The following is a 23,910-nucleotide window of genomic DNA, read 5'->3' as shown; positions in this document are numbered from 1 at the left end:
GATTGGCGCCGAGCTGGTCGTCAGACTACATGAGGAGGTAGCGATGGAAAATAATCCCCTGGACCATGTTCAGGCTTTTATGGGGAGTGATCTAAACAGGAATATCACCCAGCTGGTCACAAGCGAGTAACGCCCGGGGTTGGGCTGGGGATGCTGTCTGAATCAAGACTGCACCGCTTCTCATCTTCGACAGCGCTGTCACTTTCCCGAACTTATCCTCAAGACGTTCAACAAAAAATTGAGGCTTCATACGTAGAAAGGAGACCCCATCCATTCTGCTACAGACTAAATACTGAGGCGAATATGGCTCTCTTCTTTCTGTAGCCCTATGTTCCTCCCGTGGTGTAGTGAGGGAGGGAAACGATTTACGGTCATATCTGTCAGCACAGTACTCGATCTTACCCTTCTTAGAGACTGTTGGCACCATACGGTCACCAGCAGCTGTATTGGAAATTGGGTCAATACAATCTACTCCCACATATTGGTTATCTATCTTGAGTCACATGTTACCTCCTGATATCAGGCAGAAGAGGGTAGAACTATGTGAATACCAGGAGATTGTTGACAACTTTGACTTTTAAATTCTCTGTGGAGTGAAAAAGATTAAAAGAGCAAGACGTCCCACTCTTATCATGGCCAGGATTCTTACTAATAATGAATTCAATGCCATTAATGAATGGAAATGCTGTTCGCCAAAGTGTCTGAAACTGCCCTGCATCCAGGAGAAGCTACCTGGATCTGACAAGGCCTCAGGCAATTTGGACTACTATGACTTGCATTTGAACAGACCATGGAAAATGTGCAGGCACCCTCCACAAGTGGGTCAAATCTTCATCACCACCTTGTGACTGTGGTGCTGAACAAGAGATAGTGAACAACAGATAGTTGATAATGTTGCATCAACATGTCCCATACATCTTTCAAAGATTTCCTGACAGTGATGAGAGATGTGATAAACTATATAAAACACCTTGATATTCACCTATATCTATTGTCATGTGTGTTAATAATGTTGGAGAGCTGTACTGAATTGTTGGCTGGTTGGTTGGTTTGTTTGTGGGGGTTGAAGGGACCAGACTACTGAAGCGTTGGTATGTAATAGTTTAGTAATCTATGTATATATAGCTATTCTTATGCTTAAAAAACTCTTAATTTATGCCATACAATAAACAAATTAGGGTATAATAAACATTTCCTGTGTCTCAGAACTGTCATCAGATCCTTGAAATGACAACCTTGTAAAATATTCCAATCTGCAGAGATTATAGCCTGTGTATGGAAGATGTCCAAAGATTCAATCCCGCAAGGCAGGGAACAAGCAGGGCCTTTATGACATTATGTTGCAAATTATACTAAGAGACTACATTTCACTCTCAATGATAGTCAAACGCAACTGAGACATGGATCTAATGCACTGTTTTTGTTATCACTCAATCACGGGTCTATTCTAAGTATGGTGTACTCCATTCCTACACAGGTAGCACAATTTCAATTTATGGGCAAATCTTGTTGATCATTTACAGTGAAGGCCACTTTTTTTCTATTACAGTTGTACCCTTTAGATGATTATGCCTAATCTTTGCACACTAATATATTACTACCAGATAACTAAAATTTGTGCTTGTAATATTTTTCATATGTGACACATATGATAGTTAACATACAATGTATACTTTATTTACAGAATTAAATGAGACACAACTACAATTAAATATTTCATTACATAACTTACATGCCAACAACACACACATAACATTGAAGCTGCTTTAAAAATAAGATTACATTCAAATGTTCAAAGAAATTTATCTATAATCTCATATTTAAATACAGTAAAAATACTACTACTTCTAGAAATGCATTCACCAGTTAACTTAAGCTGTATTTGTGTTTACTCAACACTGCGTATTAATGAGCAACCATTAATAACACCTGTACCAGCAACTATTATTCTTGTGTCCGTAAATTTCTCAAGCAGCTGAAATGCTGCTGTTTCAGCATATGTCACACCTCCAATAAAATATACCAAAAAGTTTTTGCGTTTAATCTTTGATGCATCCTTAGAAGAAATATTTATTTGTATGCCTGGCAACAATTTTGTTATATCATCAAGTGGCATGTCATGCTGGGTTAGTAAATTAACTAGCTGGCACACTGCAGGAATGTACGCCCCACTAAACACGTAACCCATATCTTTTGGTTTTTTAAGATCAAAGTCATCCTTAATTTCTGGAAACAATTTCAGCTTTTGTGCAATACTATGAAAGGCACTACTTTTCCTGTTTAAGGACACAACTTGAGCTACTCGATCAGTTAATTTTCCAGTTGTTTCACCAGTGTCAGTGTCATGTCTTACAAACAGTCCAAGCTTTTCCAAGTTATAGAATAATGTCAGATTATCATACCCATACGAATGCAGAAACTGTTTCATAAATGCAGAACTCTCATCCTGAGTTAGTCCATTCTGTGTTAGGCACATGAGGCATAGTAATCGAAGACAAGTAAATCTGTTTACGCACTGTGTTGCTAAGCAATCCTCTAAATACGTGAAATTTTCACCTCTAGATTTTCCTTCCAACGTGTTTTGTTCAAATTTGTGCAAAGCTTCATATCGGTGTCCCATTTCTCCAATGATGATTTCACAAGCACCAATATGGTACGAAAGTGAGCGTTTCTTTTCCTTAACTTTTTGCAGATCAGTTGCAACATACTGTTTCATTTCCTGGAGACCCATTTTTTGACACCTTTTATACTCACTATGAAGTTCCTCTTTTTTAGTGCTTAAGAAGGAATATACATCTGAAAAATGTCTATTTTTCATTTCATGATAAATATCATCTTCATCAGTTAGCCGATAATTTACAGTTCCTTTTGTACCAGTAACTTTTTCATCAAATTCAACAGTTCCACACTTAACTCCAAAAACTTCATCCAGTAGCCCAGCGTATGTAACTGCTGTAAGCAACACAGATGCATAATCAAAATCCCTATCTACTATAACTAAGCAGTCAATATCTGCCTCTTGTTTTGTGGGATTCCCCAACTCCTTCAATAGAATATTCAATATTTTACACACTTGTGATGCAAATTTTCCACACATTACAGTCATCGGTATCTTCCCAAAGAGTATCTGCAGTGACCAAAGAGAGTGGGCCACTGCAGGAAGAAATGATTTATCTCCATCCACAAACAGCATACGAAACAAATTTGGTAATTCAAATGACAGTACACTACTATCTAGAGAAATCATTTCCCACATAAACCTGTATACAGTCACTAGACCAAACACACCTTCCTCTTCCAAAAGATTCAAGAGAGCAACAAGTTCACATGGAACAAATATAATGTAATAAGAATTTGTGGGTTTGCACTGTAAATCTGCATTTATCTGATCACAAATATACTTTGTAGTTATAAGGTCAGAATATACGAGATAAACCCAATGATTACTGACATATCGGAAACCACTTTTTTCCAGCTTATGAATTTTGTGTACTCCATGAGACCTGAAAAATGAAGTATTAAATGTTTTCAGTTCTGATAATAACTGATACAGAATATAATTACAAGATGTATGCTGTACACCAGTATTATCTGAAGGAACCTACTAAAGATGACAAAATCAATAACTTCAATCTTTATGAAAAATATTGAGCCATTTGAAGTGACAATAAAATTGATGATAGAGAAAACTGTTCAGTTTTTGATTTGTACTTCAATAATTTAAAAATTTCATAGTAACCATAATCTTCAAATGGCTGTTACTTCAACTCTGTGATAGATTTCCATGCAAAGCATGGTTTTGGCAAGTTGTTCACATTTTTCCTGTTTAGTGTCACACAAATTACATTCTGCTCACCTACCTATTCTGGATTAGGAAGGCTATGATACATTTGTCTATTAGTTACAAAGTGGATATTATGTGTATTTGTTTTATTATCTAGACTTTGTTATGATGTCCATACTCTGAAATGGAGAAGGCTAATTACCCCTACATTTATCAACACGAAGTGCATGTTTACTGTTCGAGGGCGCTTAACTGCAGAGTTACCAGTATTCTTATCCAGTCATACGGACATACTACACTTAGGATATTACTCCACCTAATAGACTTGAAGAGGGGTCTTCCTTAATTACACATTCTCACGAGTGCTATCATTGTGAGCAAAAACTCTTACCATATTTTATGAGGAACATTCTACACAATTCTATCAATCAACAATGCACCCTATTTTACGGTAGGGTTGGGTACTTTCATAACTTTGCTACATTACTAAAAGTTCTATTGTACTATTATACTACAACCACCACCACAACCACTGCAATAATAATTAACAGTACAAGAATAATGACATATCAGTTATTTACATTTGATAACACTATAGATGGACCAAGCATATTCAAAATTATGTACTGTACGTCTATCCCATTCACAGGCCAAAAATCCATTCACAACTTAAAATGATGTATTCCTAAAGTATATGCTGTCCTCATGATGGAACTTGATAAGTGTCTTCTTTTTTTCACACAAAACATGGCATGGTTATAAAGCATGCCTTGATACAGAACAGTCCTTAATTTGAATGTTCATTGCATCATAGATTCAAGTGTGATATAGCACTGTGTGATATCTTGGTTGTGATGACTGGCAGATATGGAACATATCACATGTGATATGGAAGCCCGAAAGTTGATGAATCTAACAAAGGTGAATGTGAAATAAATGTGTAGGCAAAAGAATGATTGAGAGTGTAGACAGTGGTCTACGCTGGTCATTTGTGATAGCAGCTCCACACTTAATACACATAATTATGATCACATGTGAATCCTGTTTTTTGATCGGTTAAGTCAGTTTTAATTTCAGCATCAGTGTACTGCAAAAACATTAACTCTGTATTTAATGCACTTTTATTTCTAATAAACTAAAACTGCAAGGTACAATCTGACACGGCAATATGTATGAGACTAAAAACCAATCCGTGTTTTGGTGTGTGTTAGATACATATATTGCACATCAACAATGAAAAACAAAAGGGGAGTCTCTATGTAACTCTTACCTCACCTAATGCTAATGAAAAGTATCCTTTACCAGTATTTGACAGACAGACCTACCTGAATGCAAATACTGTTGCAACTGCACTTGAGTGTGTCACATGACATTTGCTAATATTTACAGACAGCTCTGAACATTGTTAAAGTACTACTGAAATTGCTCACTAATCAATTTGTGTGTGATGAATATCAACGTATTTCTTGTTGTTGTGGGTATTTATGAGAAACACACAGTGTATATGACAAACTGGATTGTAGCATTCAAAAAATTCTTTGTTTACTCACTAATTCAGATTGTATTCCACATAATATGTATTTTATGCAATAAATGACAGTGTCACAATGAATCAAAAGCTTTCCTTGATCAAGAAACAAGCATTCAGAATAATCTGAGCAAAGTGTGTGATTAAGAGGTTGCCATGGCCAAACCTCAGTTGATTTTTAATGAAAAGCCATTTAAGCTGTATAAAAGTAGTCACATGTAAGCTTGCATTCACTTCCAAATATCATGAATTCTCTGCTCTTTCAACACCAACCTATGATCAACAATAACTAGATAGGAGAGTATGTTGTTTTGTTTGTGTTATGTTTCTGATACAGAATGCTGGGGAATAACATTTATTAAACTCAATTACTTTTCAGCCTGTTAAGTTTCATGTGTGTGAAAATCTAACAGAGGACTATGCATTTTCTTCGTGCTACAGTGTAAACTAGTTCTTTTTTCCGAGTGGCATCATAATTATGTTAAACCATTCATAAGTTTCAGTAAGCCCCAACATGATGCTTAATGCGTAGTTATCTAGAATACACTGCACAACACTCCTTACTTTGAGTTACAAGTCGCTAGTTCTTTTGTTCACTGTTACAGGTACAAAACTGAGCATGCTGACATGGCATCACTAAAAGACCGTTAACCTATAAAAGTCTTACAATTTTTTTGGTCCTAAGAAAATGTTCACACACCATACATGAGCATACCCAAGAACTTGGCTGTGGGGAGAGGAAGGGAGCAGGAAACACTTATTAATTTACTGGAAGCACTAAAAGTTGGGAGAACTGTCAGACAGATAACATTCAGATACGTATGAATATTTTCCACATTCTCATTCCTAGTATTGACTGGTAATACAAGAAAAGGTATAGCAAACTGAAGGCATAATGCTACTGGAAATCATCCCCAGAGTCATCTGGCTTCTTCAGTTAGAAGAAGAAAGGTGACAAATGGTCATGTAGTTTAGAGTTTTTACACCAAATGGCTATGAAAAGCCCTACACTTGCTACTATTCAATATCCAGTATGAGTTCTGGTTTTCTTGAAACTGATACTAAACTGCTATAACTGTCCATGTGGTGGGGCAGGATGTGAAATCAGTTTGTGAAGATAATTTTTTTAGGAGGGCAAGGGACATGTGCCATTATTGATCCATAGCACCATACTATGAAACACAAAAATTTCTATCCTTTTGTTGCTCAAATAACAAAAATTCTGCTGTTATTTGTTCCCTGTTCATTAGGAAGTCATATAGAAATAATAAGTAAAAACACACATCCAAAAATGTTTTGCATCACCCTGGTTCCCAGAAATCCTGAAGACAGACGTTGACTGTGGATATTGTATCACAGAGACAGTCCCTTTGACTGTTCAGAGATGTCTGTAAACCCACCCAAAGATGTAAACAATCATGTATGAGCAGCGCATATTAGACAGACGGGGTCCGACAGCCGATCAGTTCCAGTCATTCCACCAGGAAGGAGGTACACGTCTCATGTTGTCTGTCATTCAACCATGCCTAGACGGTCAATACCATGATTCGATCGCTTCCGCATTGTTACTTTGTGCCAGGAAGGGCTCTCAGCAAGGGAGGTGTCCAGGCTTTTCAGAGTGAACGAAATCAACATTGTTTGGACATGGAGGAGATACTGAGAGACAGGAACTATCGATGACATGCCTCGCCCAGGCTGCCCAAGGGCTAATACTGCAGTGGATGACCACTACCTACGGATTATGGCTCAGAGGAACCCTGACAGCAACACTATGTTGAATAATGCTTTGCGTGCAGCCACACGACGTTGTGTTGTGACTCAAACTGTGCGCAATAGGCTGCATGATGCGCAACTTCACTCCTGACATACATAGCGAGGTCCATCTTCGCAACCACGACGCCATACAGCGCAGTACAGATGGGCCCATCAACATGCCGAATGGATCACTCAGGATTGGCATCATGTTCTCTTCACTGATGAGTGTCACTTATGCCTCCAACCAATCGTTAGAGACGTGTTTGGAGGTTCCCTGCTGTTTTAGGGTGGCATTACATGGGGCTGACGTACACTGCTGGTGGTCATGGAAGTTGCCGTAACAGCTGTACAATAAGAGAATGCCATCCTCCGACCAATAGAGCAACCATATCTGCAGCATACTGGTGAGGCATTTGTCTTCATGGATGACAATTCATGCCCCATCCCACACATCTTGTGAATGACTTCCTTCACGATAACGACATTGCTCAACTAGAGTGGCCAGCATGTTCTCCAGACATGAACCATATCAAACATGCCTGGGATAGATAGAAAAGAGCTGTTTATGGACGATGTGACACACCAACCACTCTGAGGGATCTACACCGAATCCCGTTGAGGAGTGGGACAATCTGGACCAACAGTGGCTTGATTAACTTGTGGACAGTATGCCACGACGAATACAGGCATGCATCAGTGCAAAAGCATGTGCTACTGGGTATTAAAGGTACTGGTGTGTACAGCAACCTGGACCACCACCACTGAAGGTCTCAGTGTATGGTGGTACAAGGTGAAATGTGTGGTTTTCATGTGCAATAAAAAGAAGACATGGTGTTTATGTTGATCTCTATTTCAATTTTCTGTGCAGGTTCCGGAACTCTCGGAACCAAGGTGATGCAAAACTTGTTTTGATGTGTATACTATGATTACAGCACATGATTTTTTTTGTCTGCAACTCACAGTAAACACTTTAGCTGGCAGACATCAAGATGTCTTTATCTTCTGCTACAACAACATTGTCAGTAATTCTAAGCACAACTACTTCAATACTTTGCACAAAGTACCTCAAGACACGTAAAACAGCAAGAAACATTTTTATTCATCACTAGACAGTTAATTTTATTGATGTTATTCCACATTCAGAATATATAATTCTGACTAAACTGGAATGTATAGTGATGTATTCTTACAGGATGAAATAATTAAACACACCCACTTGTACAGTTCCTATGTATTTCACTGCCCACATAGCTACTATCTGTGTGTGTTAATACATGAAACAGCATTTATCTGAAATGCAACTTTACAGTAAAATAATGTAGCAGAATGATTTTTCATTCTACAGCAGAGCATATGGTGATTGGAAACTTCCTGACATTAAAACCCTGCAGGGGACTGGACTGGGATTTGAAATTGAAACCTTTGCCTTTTGTGGGCAAATGCTCTACTGACTGAGCTATGCATAAATGACTCATGACACAGCCTCTCCACTTCACTTCTGCCAGCGCCTCTTTCCTACACTCCAAGCTTCATGTAAGTTCTCCTGCATACCTTACAGTACTAGCACTCTTGGAAGATAGGATATCGTGGAGAAATGGCTTAGCGACAGCCTAAGGAAACAATCTTCTAGGAAGATACTTGAGAGGTATTGGTAGAAGTGAAGTTGAAAGGGTATGTCGTGTTTTGTCTCTGAATAGCTCAGTTGGCAGAGCATTTGCATAAAGGTTCCTGGTTTGAGCCCTGGTTCAGCATACAGTTTTTATTTGCCACAAAGTTTCAAATCACCAATCACTTAGCTTAATCACCAATTACATAGCTTCAGAGTGAAAATTGATTCTAGAAACAATCCTCTAGGCTATGGTAAGTGATTTCTGTGCAATATCCTTTTTTCCAAGAGTGCTAGTCCTGCAAGATATGCATGTGAGAATTCCATATAGTTTGGAAGGCAAGACAGAGGTACCATTGGAAGTGAAGTTGTAAGGGCGGGTTGTGAGTTGTGCCTGGATACCTCAGTAGAGCATTTGCCAGCAAAAGGCAAAGGTTCCAGTTACAAATCCATGTCTGGGAGAATGAATTTCAGTAAAATGGTTACACACATCTATAAAATCATCAAGAACAAGGGAAACTGATACTGTGTGGAGGGGGTGAAAATTCAAAAGTGAAAATTGAAAATAAAAACTATCTTGAAGGCAGAAATTCCAATATAAATATAAGTACTAAGGATAGTAAGTTTTAGAACTAGTGTTTAACTCCAAACCTGACGGTATTTCATCAAAATGTACAATCCATATCCAACAAAGTAAATGAATTTCAAATTTTGTTGGAAAGTGACATGAAAAACATCTCTGTATTATGTTTTACTGAACATTGGATTGACAAAGAGAAACTTCATATGCTATGCATTCGAAATTTTGTATTGGGTAGTTATTTTTGTCGGAAATTGTATAAATATGGTGGTACTTGCATTTATGTTAAAAATAGCATAAATTTTAAATGTATGCCGTATGTAGAAAAATTATCCATAGAGAAAGATATTGAGGTAAATTGAATTGAAATCACAGACGAAAAAATTGATGTAATTTGTCTATACAGGGTACCAGCTGGAAATATTAACATTATGTTAAAGAACCTTGAAAATATCTTACACAAGACTACACAAAAAAATAGAAAACTAATTATATGTGGGGATTTGAACATTGACTTTGCAACTGAGTCTAATGAAAAAACTGCTTTACTGAACCTCTTAGCAACTTTCAATTTAAAGGCTACTATAGAACTGCCAACACACATCACAAAAACCTCAGCCACAATCCTTGATCAAATATTTACAAATGTGCCCTTGAAACATGTAACACAAATCCACAATACAGGCTTTGGGGACCACACAGCCCAAGAAATTAGTATAAGCTTAGGAAAACCGTTTAGTTCAACTGAATGTCTAAAGGAAGTATAATGACCAGAATATACAACATTTCCTTAACTATCTTTGTAAAGAAATTTGGGAAGACATCTATGAATGTAAAAGTACAAATGATAAGTTCAACAAATTCCTAAATAGTTTTACCTACTATTTTGAACTTTGCTTTCCACTCCATAAAAAGACAGTCACAAAAAAGGATCTGAAAATAAAATGGGTCACAACAGGGATACAAATATCTGTGACGAAAAAGAGACTACTTCATGAAATATCTAGACAGCACACCACATCCCCAGAATTACAAAAAGATTTTAACTAAAGTCATAAAAGAAGCAAAAAGAATGGCAAATAGCTCCTTCATAGCAAATGCACAAAATAAAATGAAAGCCATATGGGAGATTGTAAGGCATGAAACAGAAGTAAAACGGAGAGAATACCATAATATCGAACTGAATTAAAACACTTCTGTAATATCTGATCCCCAGCAGACAGCAAATAATTTTAACTCGTATTTCTCTGAGGCAGCTGAGATTCTGGTGAAGCAAAACTTTCAAAATGCTGTTACTGCAAATCAGATTAAAACTATCCCTAGTAACAAGTCTCTCTTCCTACACCCAACAGATGAAAAGGAAATGCTAAAAACAATAGGGGAGCTAAAATCAAAATTTTCCTCTGGTACTGACAACATACCAGTCTATATCATTAAAAAAATGTGTACCCTTAGTAGTTACGCCCATGGTAGACATATGCAATAGTTCACTTTCTCAGGGAATCTTCCCAGAAAGGCTAAAAATAGCTAAGGTGAAGCCATTGTTCAAAAAGGGTGAAAAAACAGATATAACAAATTATAGGCCAGTCTCTCTACTATCTGTTTTTTCTAAAATAATTGAAAAAAATTTTTTATAAAAGACTCGTAGATTTCATTGAAAAAAATAAACTTTTCTCAGCTACACAGCATGGTTTCCGAAAATGTAAATCCTCTGAGACAGCTATTATCGATTTCTTAAATGAATCTTTAAATGCATTAGATAAAAAATAACACATAGCAGCAATATTCCTAGATCTTTCAAAAGCATTTGACATCATTAACCATAGTCTATTGCTTAGAAAGCTAGAAAATGTTGGTGTCAGAGGCCCGGACTATGAATGGGTAAAGTCATATCTACAGAACAGACACCAAATAGTTGAAGTCTTGTACAAAGAAGGAAAAAATTTAACTTCCTATCAATCAGAAAGACAGTGTGTTAAATACGGTGTGCCGCAGGGTTCCGTACTGGGACCAATCCTGTTCTTGCTGTTTGTAAATGACCTGGAACCATCCAGGCCTAACTATAAGTACATTAAATGTGCCGATGTTACAAATATACTTATCAAAGGAAAGACCCCAGAAGAGCTCCAAAATGAAATAAAAAAGAGCACTACACATGTATCAAAATGGTTCGCAATGAACAACTTATTAATAAACACACACAAAACAAACACTACGCATCTACACACTGTGCAGAATAAACAGTCTTTAACTGGAACCATAGAACTGTTAGGCAAAAGACTTAAATTGTAAATAGCACCAAATTTATGGGAGTTTGGATCCAAGATGACCTAAGATGGCAGAAACACACACACAACACCTATGTAGCAAATTAAATACCATTTGTTATAGTATAAAAATTCTTGCTGGATGCACATCTATGCAAGCCATAAAAAATGTATACTATGCCCAAGCAGAATCACTACTAACATATGGTTTAATTTGCTGGGGAAATTCACCACACAGCAAAAGCTGTTTTATTGCACAAAAAAGAATTATAAGAGCCATGGAAGGCTTAGCACCTCGATCTTCATGCAAACCCTCATTTAAAAAGCTACATATTCTTCCATTACCATACCAATATATCCTACAAACAATAATGTTTATAAGGAAAATCGTAGATGAAAATAGCTAGATTGCTCCAAAATATCCATTCATACAACACAAGAAATAATCAAGATTTACATATGCAGTTTTCACGTATAACACTAAAACAAAAAGGACCCTTGCAAGCAGGAAAAAAACTGTATAACAAACTACCTAAAGAAATTAAGGCAATAACTGGCATGCATCAATTCTAAACTGCAGTGAGTGACTACTTGCTACAGAATTGCTACTAGAGTGTTGATGAATTTTTATCTACAATGTAAATATGTGAAAAATTTCAATAGTTTATACAATTAAGGCCAAAATAAGAAATGTGTACACGTAGATTTATCTGTGTATTATATGTGGTCTATTACGTATATGTGTGTGTGTGTCTGTATAATCAAGGCCAAAAGTATGAAATGTGTGCGTGTAAAATTTATTTGTGAAATGTTATTCCCATATGTTAGAGTTATATTGCTATATACTGAAAACCATACAAAATATTTTTCTGTTAAACTTTATTGCAAATTATTTGACTTGTCCTATATCATTATGTACCCCGGAAATACGGAAGCATCCGATCCCACCCGTCTGCTTTGACCCATGACGTCACAAATATGGCGGAAACAAAAACAAACACACACACTTTCCACAAGAAGCCTAATGACACTAACGGGACAAGTGCGGGAAATGGTGTGTTTTGGGTGGGGGGCAAACTAAATATAAACAAATTTAGACGCCTTGCGCAGCTACAACGTGTAAGTGAAGACAGCCATGCATGAATACCCACCCACCTCCCCTGCAACCCATAGAAGATAAAGATGCTTCAGTAGCTGATTAGTGTTTTTGGTTAAAAAAAAAAAAAAAAAAAAAAAAATCTCACGGGATAGAACGAACAGATCAGAAAGAGAAATATAATAAACTAAAACAGAAATTCGAGGAAACATATATTTAAAATAAGTAATAAGTGTTTTTAAATTTAAAAAAAATATCTCACGAGATAGAACGAACAGATCAGAAAAGTAAATAAAATAAGATAAAACAGAACTGGAGACAGCCACACTCAAACCAAACTCCGCGCCGTCATGACGTCACACACGGCAACACCCTTACGTCATGGGTCAAAGCCGACGCGTTGGATCGGACGCTTCTGTCGACCCTGTACCCCTGTACAGCGTATGATTCACAGGACCAATAAATATACAATACAATACGTAGACTCAAAATTTGTGAAAGTTGCAGCCAACATTCAATATCCCCCCCGCATGAATTTGGCATCAATTTTTAAATGCAGAAACTGCATCTTTCTTCCACAAAACAGTGAATAACTGTTCATAAATTCCTAAAAATATTTGGTATATTGGGGAAATAATTTTCATTGTGAGCATTGATTTGTAAGCGGGACTATGGAGAGTCCCTTCTGAATAAAATCATATCCACATACATCACAATGTCTACATAAGGAATCTGGGTGCACACACACAGATATGAGGGCTAAGAAGTTCATCAGGCAAACTCTTTCTTGAAATTTCAGTACAAATTTGATGATCTGTACATGTCCAAAATATTATTGTGGTGGTACCATGTTCCACTAAACTAATGCTGATTGGTTTTTGCCACCATCTATATTTATAGCCTTTAATTGATTTGTGCAAGTTAAGTCATTGAATCTCTTCAGGGAATCAAACATATGCCTGCCTACTCTCCTTCCCAGAAGAAAGTAACTTTGCAGACAATAAGGCTTCTTGCCATAGAAGAACTGATGTTATGTTAAATCAAGATTGATATCAAATGAACCAATCACGTGTTTGCCATCTCCTTTTCACAGACTGTGCTCAGACATGTTTGTTTTGCTTAATGTAAAGCCTGAGTAACTAGTGCAACTTATGCAATCTATACAAAAGAATCCATAAAGGGAATATACATGGTTACAAATCTGCAATAACGATTTGATAGTTACTTTATTCTCTATTGCAGTGACCAACTGCTCTGTAAGTTACAGGTTGGAGCATGCCAAGTGTTCGAATCTTTCCCTCAGTGTTGATGATTGGAGTCTCCTTACAATAAATTAATGGCATGTCTTCACATTATAGAATGTATGGACGGTTACAAAATGTAGTCTTAAGCTATTGCATAAATGCACAATTTAGAAAATGGTTAATATGGCCAATGTCCAATGTAACGCACTTAAAAAACAAAATGTTTCTACATTTAACTGACATATTCCACAAATCCACAGTTAATCACGTGGCACAGTTAAGCAAGCATTTCACCCGTCGACTATCAGATCTCTGTTACGGAAGAGGAAGAACTACATGGCATTTCATTTCACTGATTATACGGCAAAGCAAACGGAGTACCCTTATCAAGCAAGCTTCAGATGAATTCCAGGATTTATACTTTAACCCCAACAGCAGATACAGTCTGACATTCTCATCCAACTGTGATAGTATTCGATTCCGAATTACCTTGACGAGGCAGATCGAAACTGAAACGAGACACGCTGTTAACATCGACTTAACTTTCAAAAAACGCAAAACAGGCTGACTGTCAACAATGCCGAAAAAGGTCGTTTTCGTATTTAATAGTTGGTCACTATTTATTCAGGATACCCTGACCGATGTAGTCTAAAACCTCCACTACTTGTTTAAAGAGCAATATTCCACACGACCATTTAACTAACCAATCTAGCAAATTGTATTAGTAGCCTACATTACATACTCCTCATTACTGAGGCATTAATTTGTTACACAATGCACAACAAAGCGTGCTATGTGCCATACTTGCGATTGAGTTCATATGAAAGTCCTAACCAAGTAAATCTGCTAAGAACTTAATATTATTTATCAACGTAATTAAATAAACTACAAACCTCAACACTGAGACTCCTGTAATTTGCTCAAGAGGTTTCATCAACCGCGGATCGATTATCAGGTCTTTTTTTCCAGGTATTTTAACCAAAATTTCAGTGAGTTTCCTTTGGGAGATTTGATTCAAACACTGCAACCGGGATTCCATAGTAACCTACGGCACTAAAAGCTTACATAGCATTCTATTCTCAACACGTCAGCATTATTATAGGATTCTTTCGAAGGACCAAAACATTGTTGCACGTAAAAAACATTAAAGCTGTAACGCATTGACATTCTCATACTTTGTTTTCATATTCGCCTCAACTGCAGGAACTGCTTATGATTTCAATACAGTATACAGTAGTGGTGGGCAGGAAATCGCGTATCTGTTAGAAATCACAGTGACTGAGAAGTCACAGATATCACAGTAGCAACTTTACAGAATCTAACTGCGATTTCAGTCACAGTTAGCAGTCGCAAGTAGTATTTCACATTGAAAGACGTGAGCCATCTATTGGTCGAATTTAGCACTGCTTTCTGCGATTTCAGTGACAAGTCGCAACTAAGAGTCGCAAGTAGCAACTAAAAAGCGCGGTTAACAGTGGCATCTGTTGGCCGAAGTTCGTACTACGTCCATCTCTGCGGTACGCTATGGAGTCTAACTGCGATTTCCGTGACAAGTCGCAACTAAGAGTCGCAAGTAGCAACTAGAAAGCGCGGTTAACAGTGCCATCTGTGGGTCAAAGTTCGTACTACGTCCATCTCTGCGGTACGCTATGGAGTCTAACTGCGATTTCCGTGACAAGTCGCAACTAAGAGTCGCAAGTAGCAACTAAAAAGCGCGGTTAACAGTGCCATCTGTGGGTCAAAGTTCGTACTACGTCCATCTCTGCGATACGCTATGGAGTCTAACTGCGATTTCCGTGACAAGTCGCAACTAAGAGTCGCAAGTAGCAACTAGAAAGCGCGGTTAACAGTGCCATCTGTGGGTCAAAGTTCGTACTACGTCCATCTCTGCGGTACACTATGGAGTCTAACTGCGATTTCCGTGACAAGTCGCAACTAAGAGTCGCAAGTAGCAACTAAAGAGCGCGGTTAACATTGCCATCTGTGGGTCAAAGTTCGTACTACGTCCATCTCTGCGATACGCTATGGAGTCTAACTGCGATTTCCGTGACAAGTCGCAACTAAGAGTCACAAGTAGCAACTAAAAAGCGCAGTTAGCACTGCCATCTGTTGAGCAAAGTTCATACTACGCTATTCGCTACCGAGTCAAACTGCGATTTCTGTGACAAATCGCAACTAAGAGTCGCAAGTAGCAACTAAAAAGCGCAGTTAACATACTTCTCCTAGTGTCATCTGTTGACCGACGTATGTACGTTATGAGAGCCTTGTGCCTCACGAGATCGATGTGCTGTGTGTGCATGTGAAGGGCTTATTTCAATAGTGGTACAAGTCCATTTTTGTTAATTTTGAGATATAGAGTCGTAAAGTTAAATGAGTGCTGAAAAATCTGCAGTTGAGATACCAGAAATATTCACCATATGGCTTCTTGCCAGAGACGAGCCTTTATTTATGTTTGTTTGGATCACTAATTTCAGAAGCATTATAGACAGAAAAGTGTAGGTAATGGACTTGTACCACTATTGAAATAAGCCCTTCATATTATATGACGACATGCACATTCAGCATCAGTTATGGTTGGTCAAATACTGCTGTGACTCTGAATGTATTATATTAATAAGAAGCGACATTGCCTTTTTCTCCTGAAAATATCGAGTAACGTAACAAATGTGTTTGATTCTGCTTCCAATATGACAGTTTTGGTTAATACTCCACATGCCTACAGGACTTTGCAATGCTAACACAGCAGAACTCAGACATCTGTATAAGTGTAGAGAAATGAAAACAGTCATATGAATGCCTCACAGACTCGGGAGAAAAGTTTTACACCTGGTGTTCTACATGGCAACTTCACACACAAGAACTTTTTGCCGACACTACTACCACCTACATAAGTAAGCTTTTCCTGTGTCACTTTCAAGTAATGCACTTAAGCTATTCCTGATTTAACTGGAAGATCTGTACTTCCCACTTTCATATCAACAGCCTCAAAATGCATATTGTAGACTTCGGGATATGTTACAGGTCAGTGTCACACCAAGATTGTGGAGAAAGGGGGGGGGGGGCGGCATGTCACTCTCCAACAAGTGTTTACCAATAAATAAGTGGCGGAAAATTACGGGTATAGGACGGCTTAACATGTGGAAAATGAGATTTTTATTATTCACTCAATGTATTTAACATTTATTATTCCTTTAAAATCGCACAACAACTTCAATAAAACACTTTAATCAGTCATACACTTATTTCATAATTATTTCACTTTTAAACTGCAAATCCTCTAAGAGCTGTCTTGAATCTTCACGAGTCTCTCTCAACAGCCTTGATGTGGATAGATATGTACAGCAACCAGTAATCAGTCAGAACTGCGTCTGCAAAAACACAAGGATTATTAAACAATTTTTGCTGTCACTAATTACTAGCAATATAATTGACAGAGTAGATTGCTAATATTTGCTATATCACATTTGCTAATATTTGCTATATCACATTCGCAAGAACGATCTCACTGAAGTAATTAAGTCCATCAAAACGCTTAGAAACTAACCTGTCGTCTGACGAAAACGGTCTAAAGACTGGCAATTTCTTCAGATCTGTTGACAATGATATTTTGAATTATCACTTTACTGAGTGACTGAAATGTAGTTCAGGTACCTATGAACATAACAATATGTTAGAATTCATTTTCTAAACACGAACTATTACGGTACTGTGCGGCTACTTACATATTAATTACACTATTAATATTTTCACAGTTGTTTCTTTAATACAAAATTAAAGCCAACGGAAGAATAAACGTAAAACATACTTACCAATGATAGGTTTGTTGAGATGCAATTTTCTGTGTGGACAGATGTAACTTTTTCATACGGTGGTACATCGCAGCAATCGCAGGAGTCACAGAAATCGCAGAAGTAGCAGAAGTCACAGAAATCGCAGAAGTAGCAGAAGTCACAGAAATCGCAGAAGTAGCAGAAATCGCAGAAGTAGCAGAAATCGCAGAAGTCGCAGAAATCGCGGAAGTAGCAGAAGTAGCAGTGGCGGAGGGATACGCGACTTAGGTTCCTTAACTGCGACTCTTAACTGCGACAAATCACAGTTAAGAATAACAGATACTGAAAAGTAGCATTCACAGAAATCACTGATATCGGAAAATCGCAGTTTAGCCCATCACTAGTATACAGTATACACTGAATGTAGGATCTTTGACCTATTGTGATATCGTAACCAGAGATGTGAATGCAACAGTAATTACTGGCCACAGCCTCCTACGAAGTTGACGGAAGCTTTGGAACTATCCGTTGCGACCGATGACCTCGCTGTCTGGTCTTCCTCAAACAACCCAACCCAACTATCCGTTGCAAAATGAAGTAAATACCATGAATCTGATTCTGAACGTTTTTACCAATTTAGAAAGTTAAATTGATTGATTTTAATTTATAGCCAATTGTAAACTATGAAGGGTTTGTACATTATTTAAAATGGCACATTGCAGTGAACTAAAATTGTAATATAAGTTTTCTATGTGGACAACCGCAGCTTAATATATGCATAGTTAAAAAATCTTTTTACAAATGTTTCGTCTTAAAATCTTCTAAAAATCTGTAGAGCCCGCTTGTAGCTGCTAATCCTAGTTTATTGTGGAATCTAGGAACAACATGTTTCAAGATAATTAATCGCGTCTTCAGGTTAAATTTACGACGACGTATATACGAATTAGAGACCGTTAAATGGAAGAACTAACAGTGACTTCTATGAAGAGATTGATGGATCTCTCAACAACCTGCTGCGTCACGAATAAGTACAGGCGTGGATTTGGGGAATTCTTGTGACTTTCTTGCAGCTATGGCTGGAAGGTAGTAGTTAAGGGACCGATTCTCACATCAGTGGCAGGCGCAGGCAATGTTGATGTTTAGCAAACGATTCTTCAAGGGATGTTTACGACATCGTTTCAAGGCGTGAAGGCACGGCACTACGTACAGGTGTGAAGTAATCAGGGGAGCACAGGGCGCTGACATGTTGTGAAGAACCCATACGTTGCAGTTACAATGGCGCCTAGTGACCTGTGTGTAGGGACCAAATCAGGTTGAGGAAAGCTGACGTTGTAATTATTAAAGAGCATTCCACTTGTCCCCTTCAGAGGAACAACATCAGAGATGTAGGGAGGCTCAAATCAAGCAGTCATGTCACCATTCTGTCCACGTCTGGAACTGGAGAGAATGACGATTGTTTAAGTTGCACGCCAACCACGACGACCTCTGATTATGGATATTGGTGGGAAACCAGCCTGCTGAAACTACCAAAAATCTCCACTGCAAAGATGTGTCATAGCTGTGTCAGGGCAGGCCTCACCTTGGGGCTGCACTAACGTGAGGAGTGAAAGGGCTGCTGGCCTCCACTCTCCGGGTGACGTCGTCTGGCGCACTGCAAGCTGCCATCCACAGGGGTGGGGCTAGGGCGCGAACATCCTGGGTGCAGAGCTGTCTGCAATCACTGACCAAGATAGCCTGGGTGGGTGGCCAGAGCTGCTAAGACTCACTATAATGATGGCAGATGGCTGTTTCCCTTCAGTGCTCTACATAGGGTCCACGAGTTGCACTTGAGGGAGGAGTCACCTGTGTTCCAGGCTAGCTGCACAGCCAACACACATCAAGGCCACTTAGCTGTGGCATGAGTAGGAGCGCTACATCTGCAAGGCCGGGAGACTGGCAACCAGATACCAACACAGCAGATTTTGGCATTGGCACTGACACTGACCCAAGCATGCGTGCTACGCTGCGCCATCACCAGGATCAGCGGAAGACCGGCTATTTATCTTTGATGGAATAAAGTTAGTGACTCACTTCCTGCTCTTCCTCTCCATGCTTCAGCATGAGTAACCGCTCTCTCTCAAACTGTACCTCTCAGTTGTACTGACATACTACATCCCCTGTGCTTGGGGGTGGGGGGTTTAACAATTTCGTTTCAAGAAGTGGTCGTTTCACTTTACAACACAATACATAGCATCAGAAAGTGTTTTTCCATGTCCAACATTGCGTTTTGGTGAGAGAGTTGGTTGTGGTGATTGGTGAGTGAAGCAGTGGCAGTTGACATAAGTATCAGCTCAACATTATGTAGTGCAGCGAGTCTATGATTTTTGTATATTATTTTTGATGTTTGCTCTCATTGTCAGAGTTAGTTGTGTGAGCTAGGGTGGACGATGTTTGTGAAACCACAGGAACCCATTGACTTATCATTGTTTAAAGGTGATGGTGGACATGATAATTTAGTGCCAGTGTGGTGTTCATTTTTAAATTTTTATGGGCACGAGTTGCCATGTACCAGAGGTGTTTGTTCTGTACATAGGCGTATTGATCATCTGTCTAGTAGTTGTACTGACTGTAGATGGGCGGTGATTCGCTGGAGGAATTAATTTGTGATTGATTTTTTTGCAGGGTTAAATGGGAGTTTGTGGTTTGTCTTTTTAAAAAAATCAGTTGAAGCAAGGTGGTGGAAGTAGAGTATGCAAAATGGTGGAAAAACCTCAGAATCTGTTGCTGCTTTAACTCAGCAAGTGCAAGTTTTAACAGAGCAGTCTGAGGGCATGAAACACAGAAATTTCGAACTCAATCGCGAGTTAGAGGCTCGTAAAGAGAGTCATGATCATTCGCAATCGGAGTCATGAGAAAGTAAGTCTGGATTGAGAGTGCCTTCTGTTGCATATGATCTGGCAGTTCTCACACTGATTAATGCCTTCTCAGGCAACGCAACGGAGAACGTGAAAATTTTCGTTAATGATGTTAGGGACACTGAAGAAGCACATGGATTGTCAGATGAAGTAACCTGTATGTTGCTAATATGCAGTTGGTGGGAGAACGCCAAGGCACATGTTGTCTACCGCGAGACTTTGAGTAAAGCACGTATGTTCCAGAAGTAGGCCACTGGATTCTGCCAGCGGTACCAAAAGCAGAACAATGCGTGATTTTTTCGAGAGAAATTATGTACATTGTCGATGCTGCGCAACAAGTCTGTGGAAGCGTTCTTGGATAGAATCCGTAAGCTAAATGCAAAGCTGTATGTACAGACCCAGAATGAAGAAGCTAATAGGGTACTTTTATAGCAAGGAGAAGATAGAGTGGTGGATGTTTCTTTTACGTGGTATACCCGCTGAAGTGTCACTGAGGGTACAGATGGAGAACCCAGAGGACTTAAAATCAGCTCTTAGGACTGCAACACTTATAGAGGAGGTGGATATGGCCACAAAGCAGAGAGTGGGCCACTACATGTTCGCTTCTGAAGTCAATTGTTTTATGTGTGGTCGGGAGGGCATATAAGGAAGCAGTGTAAGTAGCCAGAGTGCTGTGTGCGTGGCATAGTGAGCCCTTGGGCATTTGAGTTTAGACGTAGGAAGGGTGGAAAGCACCAGCAAGGTAAGCAGCCATTAAGTGCAAACAGGATTTCTTCAACCATTGGAAGGCAGTCTCAATAGACTGTAACACAGCACAAGTTAGTGCACAAATGGAATGCAGCTTAATGGGCTTATTGAATGGCAGGAAACAAAGATTTTTCGTGGACGCGGGTGCAAATGAGTCCATTATCAGTTTGGACCTTATGGGAAAGAGGAGACTGGGGCCACCATGGTACAGGTTACGTGGGGTGATAATACTGGAGTTTTTGGTTGGGAAAGCAATTGAGCGAGCACATGGAGATGTAACCATGTCTAGGTAAATGTTATTAAGTGATTCTAGAGCTAGACTTTCTCAATAAACATCACACTACGATTGATTTTTTCCAATGCATAGTGGAACTAAGTGGAACTTTGTTTCAACTAGGGGAAACAGTTGCAACTGAGACAATGGAACAAGGTTCACCTATCATGGGGGTGAGACCAACAAAACTGCAGATGTTTTGAGTAAAGATCAATCAGCAAGATAAAATACCAGCAGGTACGGGAAATGTAGTGTTGGTTTTGTGGATACCGATTTTCCAACGGAAACACTATGGGAGGTTGAACCGCTTTTAAACTATGAGAGGTCTGATAGTTCACACTGTTCTATTCGCAGGGGTTTAGCACATGTGACTGAAATTAATGTGGAACAGATGATTTTGGTTAGTGTGGATAGCTTTGGTAGAGTGTGTCAAAGGGTGTAATAATAGCCACTCTGGAAGTTTTGGAAGATGAGGACTTCGTCAGGTCGAGCCTAGAGGAAAGCCATAAGCAAACAGTCGATACAGAAGTGTTACAAGGGAAAGTAGCTGATTTGAAGGGCAGTGATCAAATGGTTATTTTCTGTGAATGGATGGTTTCCGGCAACCTTTCTGAGCAACATCACATACTGACAGGGGATAGCTCACGAATTTGTGGGAAACCATATTGTATAATAAAGCAGCTACAACTATTGGTAGAAGAATTTGTTGAACAACAACTATGGAATGGGGTCATAGAACCGGGTGATAGTCCCTCGATCGCAAATATTGTCATCACGCCAAAGAAATTAGCTGTAGACGGTCGAAAGACGAGAGTGATTAAGTTAGTTACAGGTAGGAGTTTTGCAGTAATGAAGTTAGTTAAAATGTGAGGAATACTGGGAGCCAGAAGTTGTATGTGTGTTAGATTCGGTTGTGCAGTTCAGTGCTACGATACCATGGCGTAATTGGGTCGGCGGAGCACCGAGGTCAGCAACACGAAGAAGAATTCTCTGCACAGCAGAAGACATGACAAGAAGCAGCTCGACACACGCCAGAATGTCGAAATGGAGGGTGGTAGCTGGGTCAGTTACGCCAGCGGAGCAACACCAGAATATTCCACTGACCTCCTGGGGAAGAAGAACGGCAGACATCAATGACAGAAAGCCGTATTTAAGGACCGGCGCCAAACTCGTCAACATCGTTCGTCGTGAGGCGTTGCAGCTACACAGAGCGTAAGTCACTTAGCACCCTCACCAGTTCGGAGTCGCCACTGCCATCGCAATCATCGTAATAGTCACCGCCGTAACGCAAGTAGTCGCCTAGGAGGAGCCAGAGTGACGACTCTGTCGTAACTATCGTTGGGCACCGTCAACAGGCAGTCGTCTGTCATGGGAGTCATCGCTTGGGGCATGTTGTGTTAATGCTCTATTGCTATCATCCTGGGATGCTGTCGCCACAAAACACCACTAACGGGGCAGGAGCCGGGGACACTGGTCCGCCGATGCCACACAGCTGCCGCCGGGAATTTCAGCTGACACAAGACCTGCCCCAGTACCACTCTCCCCAGCCGCCAGCACAACCGAGGCCCATGGCCCATGATCCCAGCTGCCGTAGTAAGTTGGTGCTAGGCCAGAGCAGCGCTCTCGCGGCAGCACATTTGAGTTACGCCAGCGCAGCTTCAGACATAGCACTGGGCACACGTGTGAACGTCCACTGGTCACCTCTGTCACCACCAATAATATTGCTAGTGGAAGCAAACCTCACCCAAAGCGCCCACAATCAATGTATTGCAGTTGATCAATAAATGTTGTCATTCTGTCATCAGGAGCCATCCATGCACACATTCTCACCATCCTCTTCCTCATGCCCAGCAGGGAACCCACGTTTGAATCTGGCCATAGGGAATGAAAACTCGTGCATGCTAACATGGCCCATTTACACTGGTATCAGATGTGGTCATTTACACTGGTGTCAAGAAGACTGCTGAAGCATTGTGGAGGACAGATCGTGTGGAGCTGAGAAATTGGAAATTTGTGGTATGTTCCTGTGGGACCAAACTGCTGATGTCATCAGTCCCTAGGCTTACACACTACTTGATCTAAAGACAACACACACACACACACACATACTCACATGCCCATGGGAGGACTCGAACTTCCAACAGGGGGAACCATGGAGTTAATTCTTTCAAGTCTGGTGGTACAATTTGTGTACCACCTTATGTTGCACCGAGGTTGTACGGTGGTACATTTTTTGCACCACCAATCTGGATGCGTAGAACAGCGCATTCTCGTGGTAGATTACTTGAACTACTAGCAGGGCATGTTCTTTGTAGATCTTAGATGTATGCGCCAGATGGCAGTTGCTACTGGATTCTTGTAGCAG

The 23,910-nt window shown here is 39.5% G+C and overlaps 1 protein-coding gene across 1 annotated transcript; it reads right to left on the bottom strand.

Annotated features, from left to right (window-relative positions):
• Positions 1 to 1,726: 1,726 nt before the first annotated feature.
• LOC126470212 (vacuolar protein sorting-associated protein 33B) lies at positions 1,727 to 15,110 on the bottom strand. The gene is made up of 2 exons (XM_050097891.1): positions 14,754 to 15,110; positions 1,727 to 3,503 (listed from the first exon to the last, which is right to left on the bottom strand). The coding sequence occupies exons 1-2, from the start codon at positions 14,897 to 14,899 to the stop codon at positions 1,889 to 1,891; spliced, it is 1,761 nt and encodes a 586-aa protein (XP_049953848.1). The 5' UTR covers positions 14,900 to 15,110; the 3' UTR covers positions 1,727 to 1,888.
• Between the last annotated feature and the right edge of the window lie 8,800 nt (positions 15,111 to 23,910).

Source organism: Schistocerca serialis, chromosome 3, assembly GCF_023864345.2.
Source record: "Schistocerca serialis cubense isolate TAMUIC-IGC-003099 chromosome 3, iqSchSeri2.2, whole genome shotgun sequence".
Classification (NCBI taxonomy): Eukaryota; Metazoa; Arthropoda; class Insecta; order Orthoptera; family Acrididae; genus Schistocerca; species Schistocerca serialis.
The sequence above is the reverse complement of the archived record's forward strand: the minus strand, read 5'-3'. Positions and strand labels throughout refer to the sequence as shown.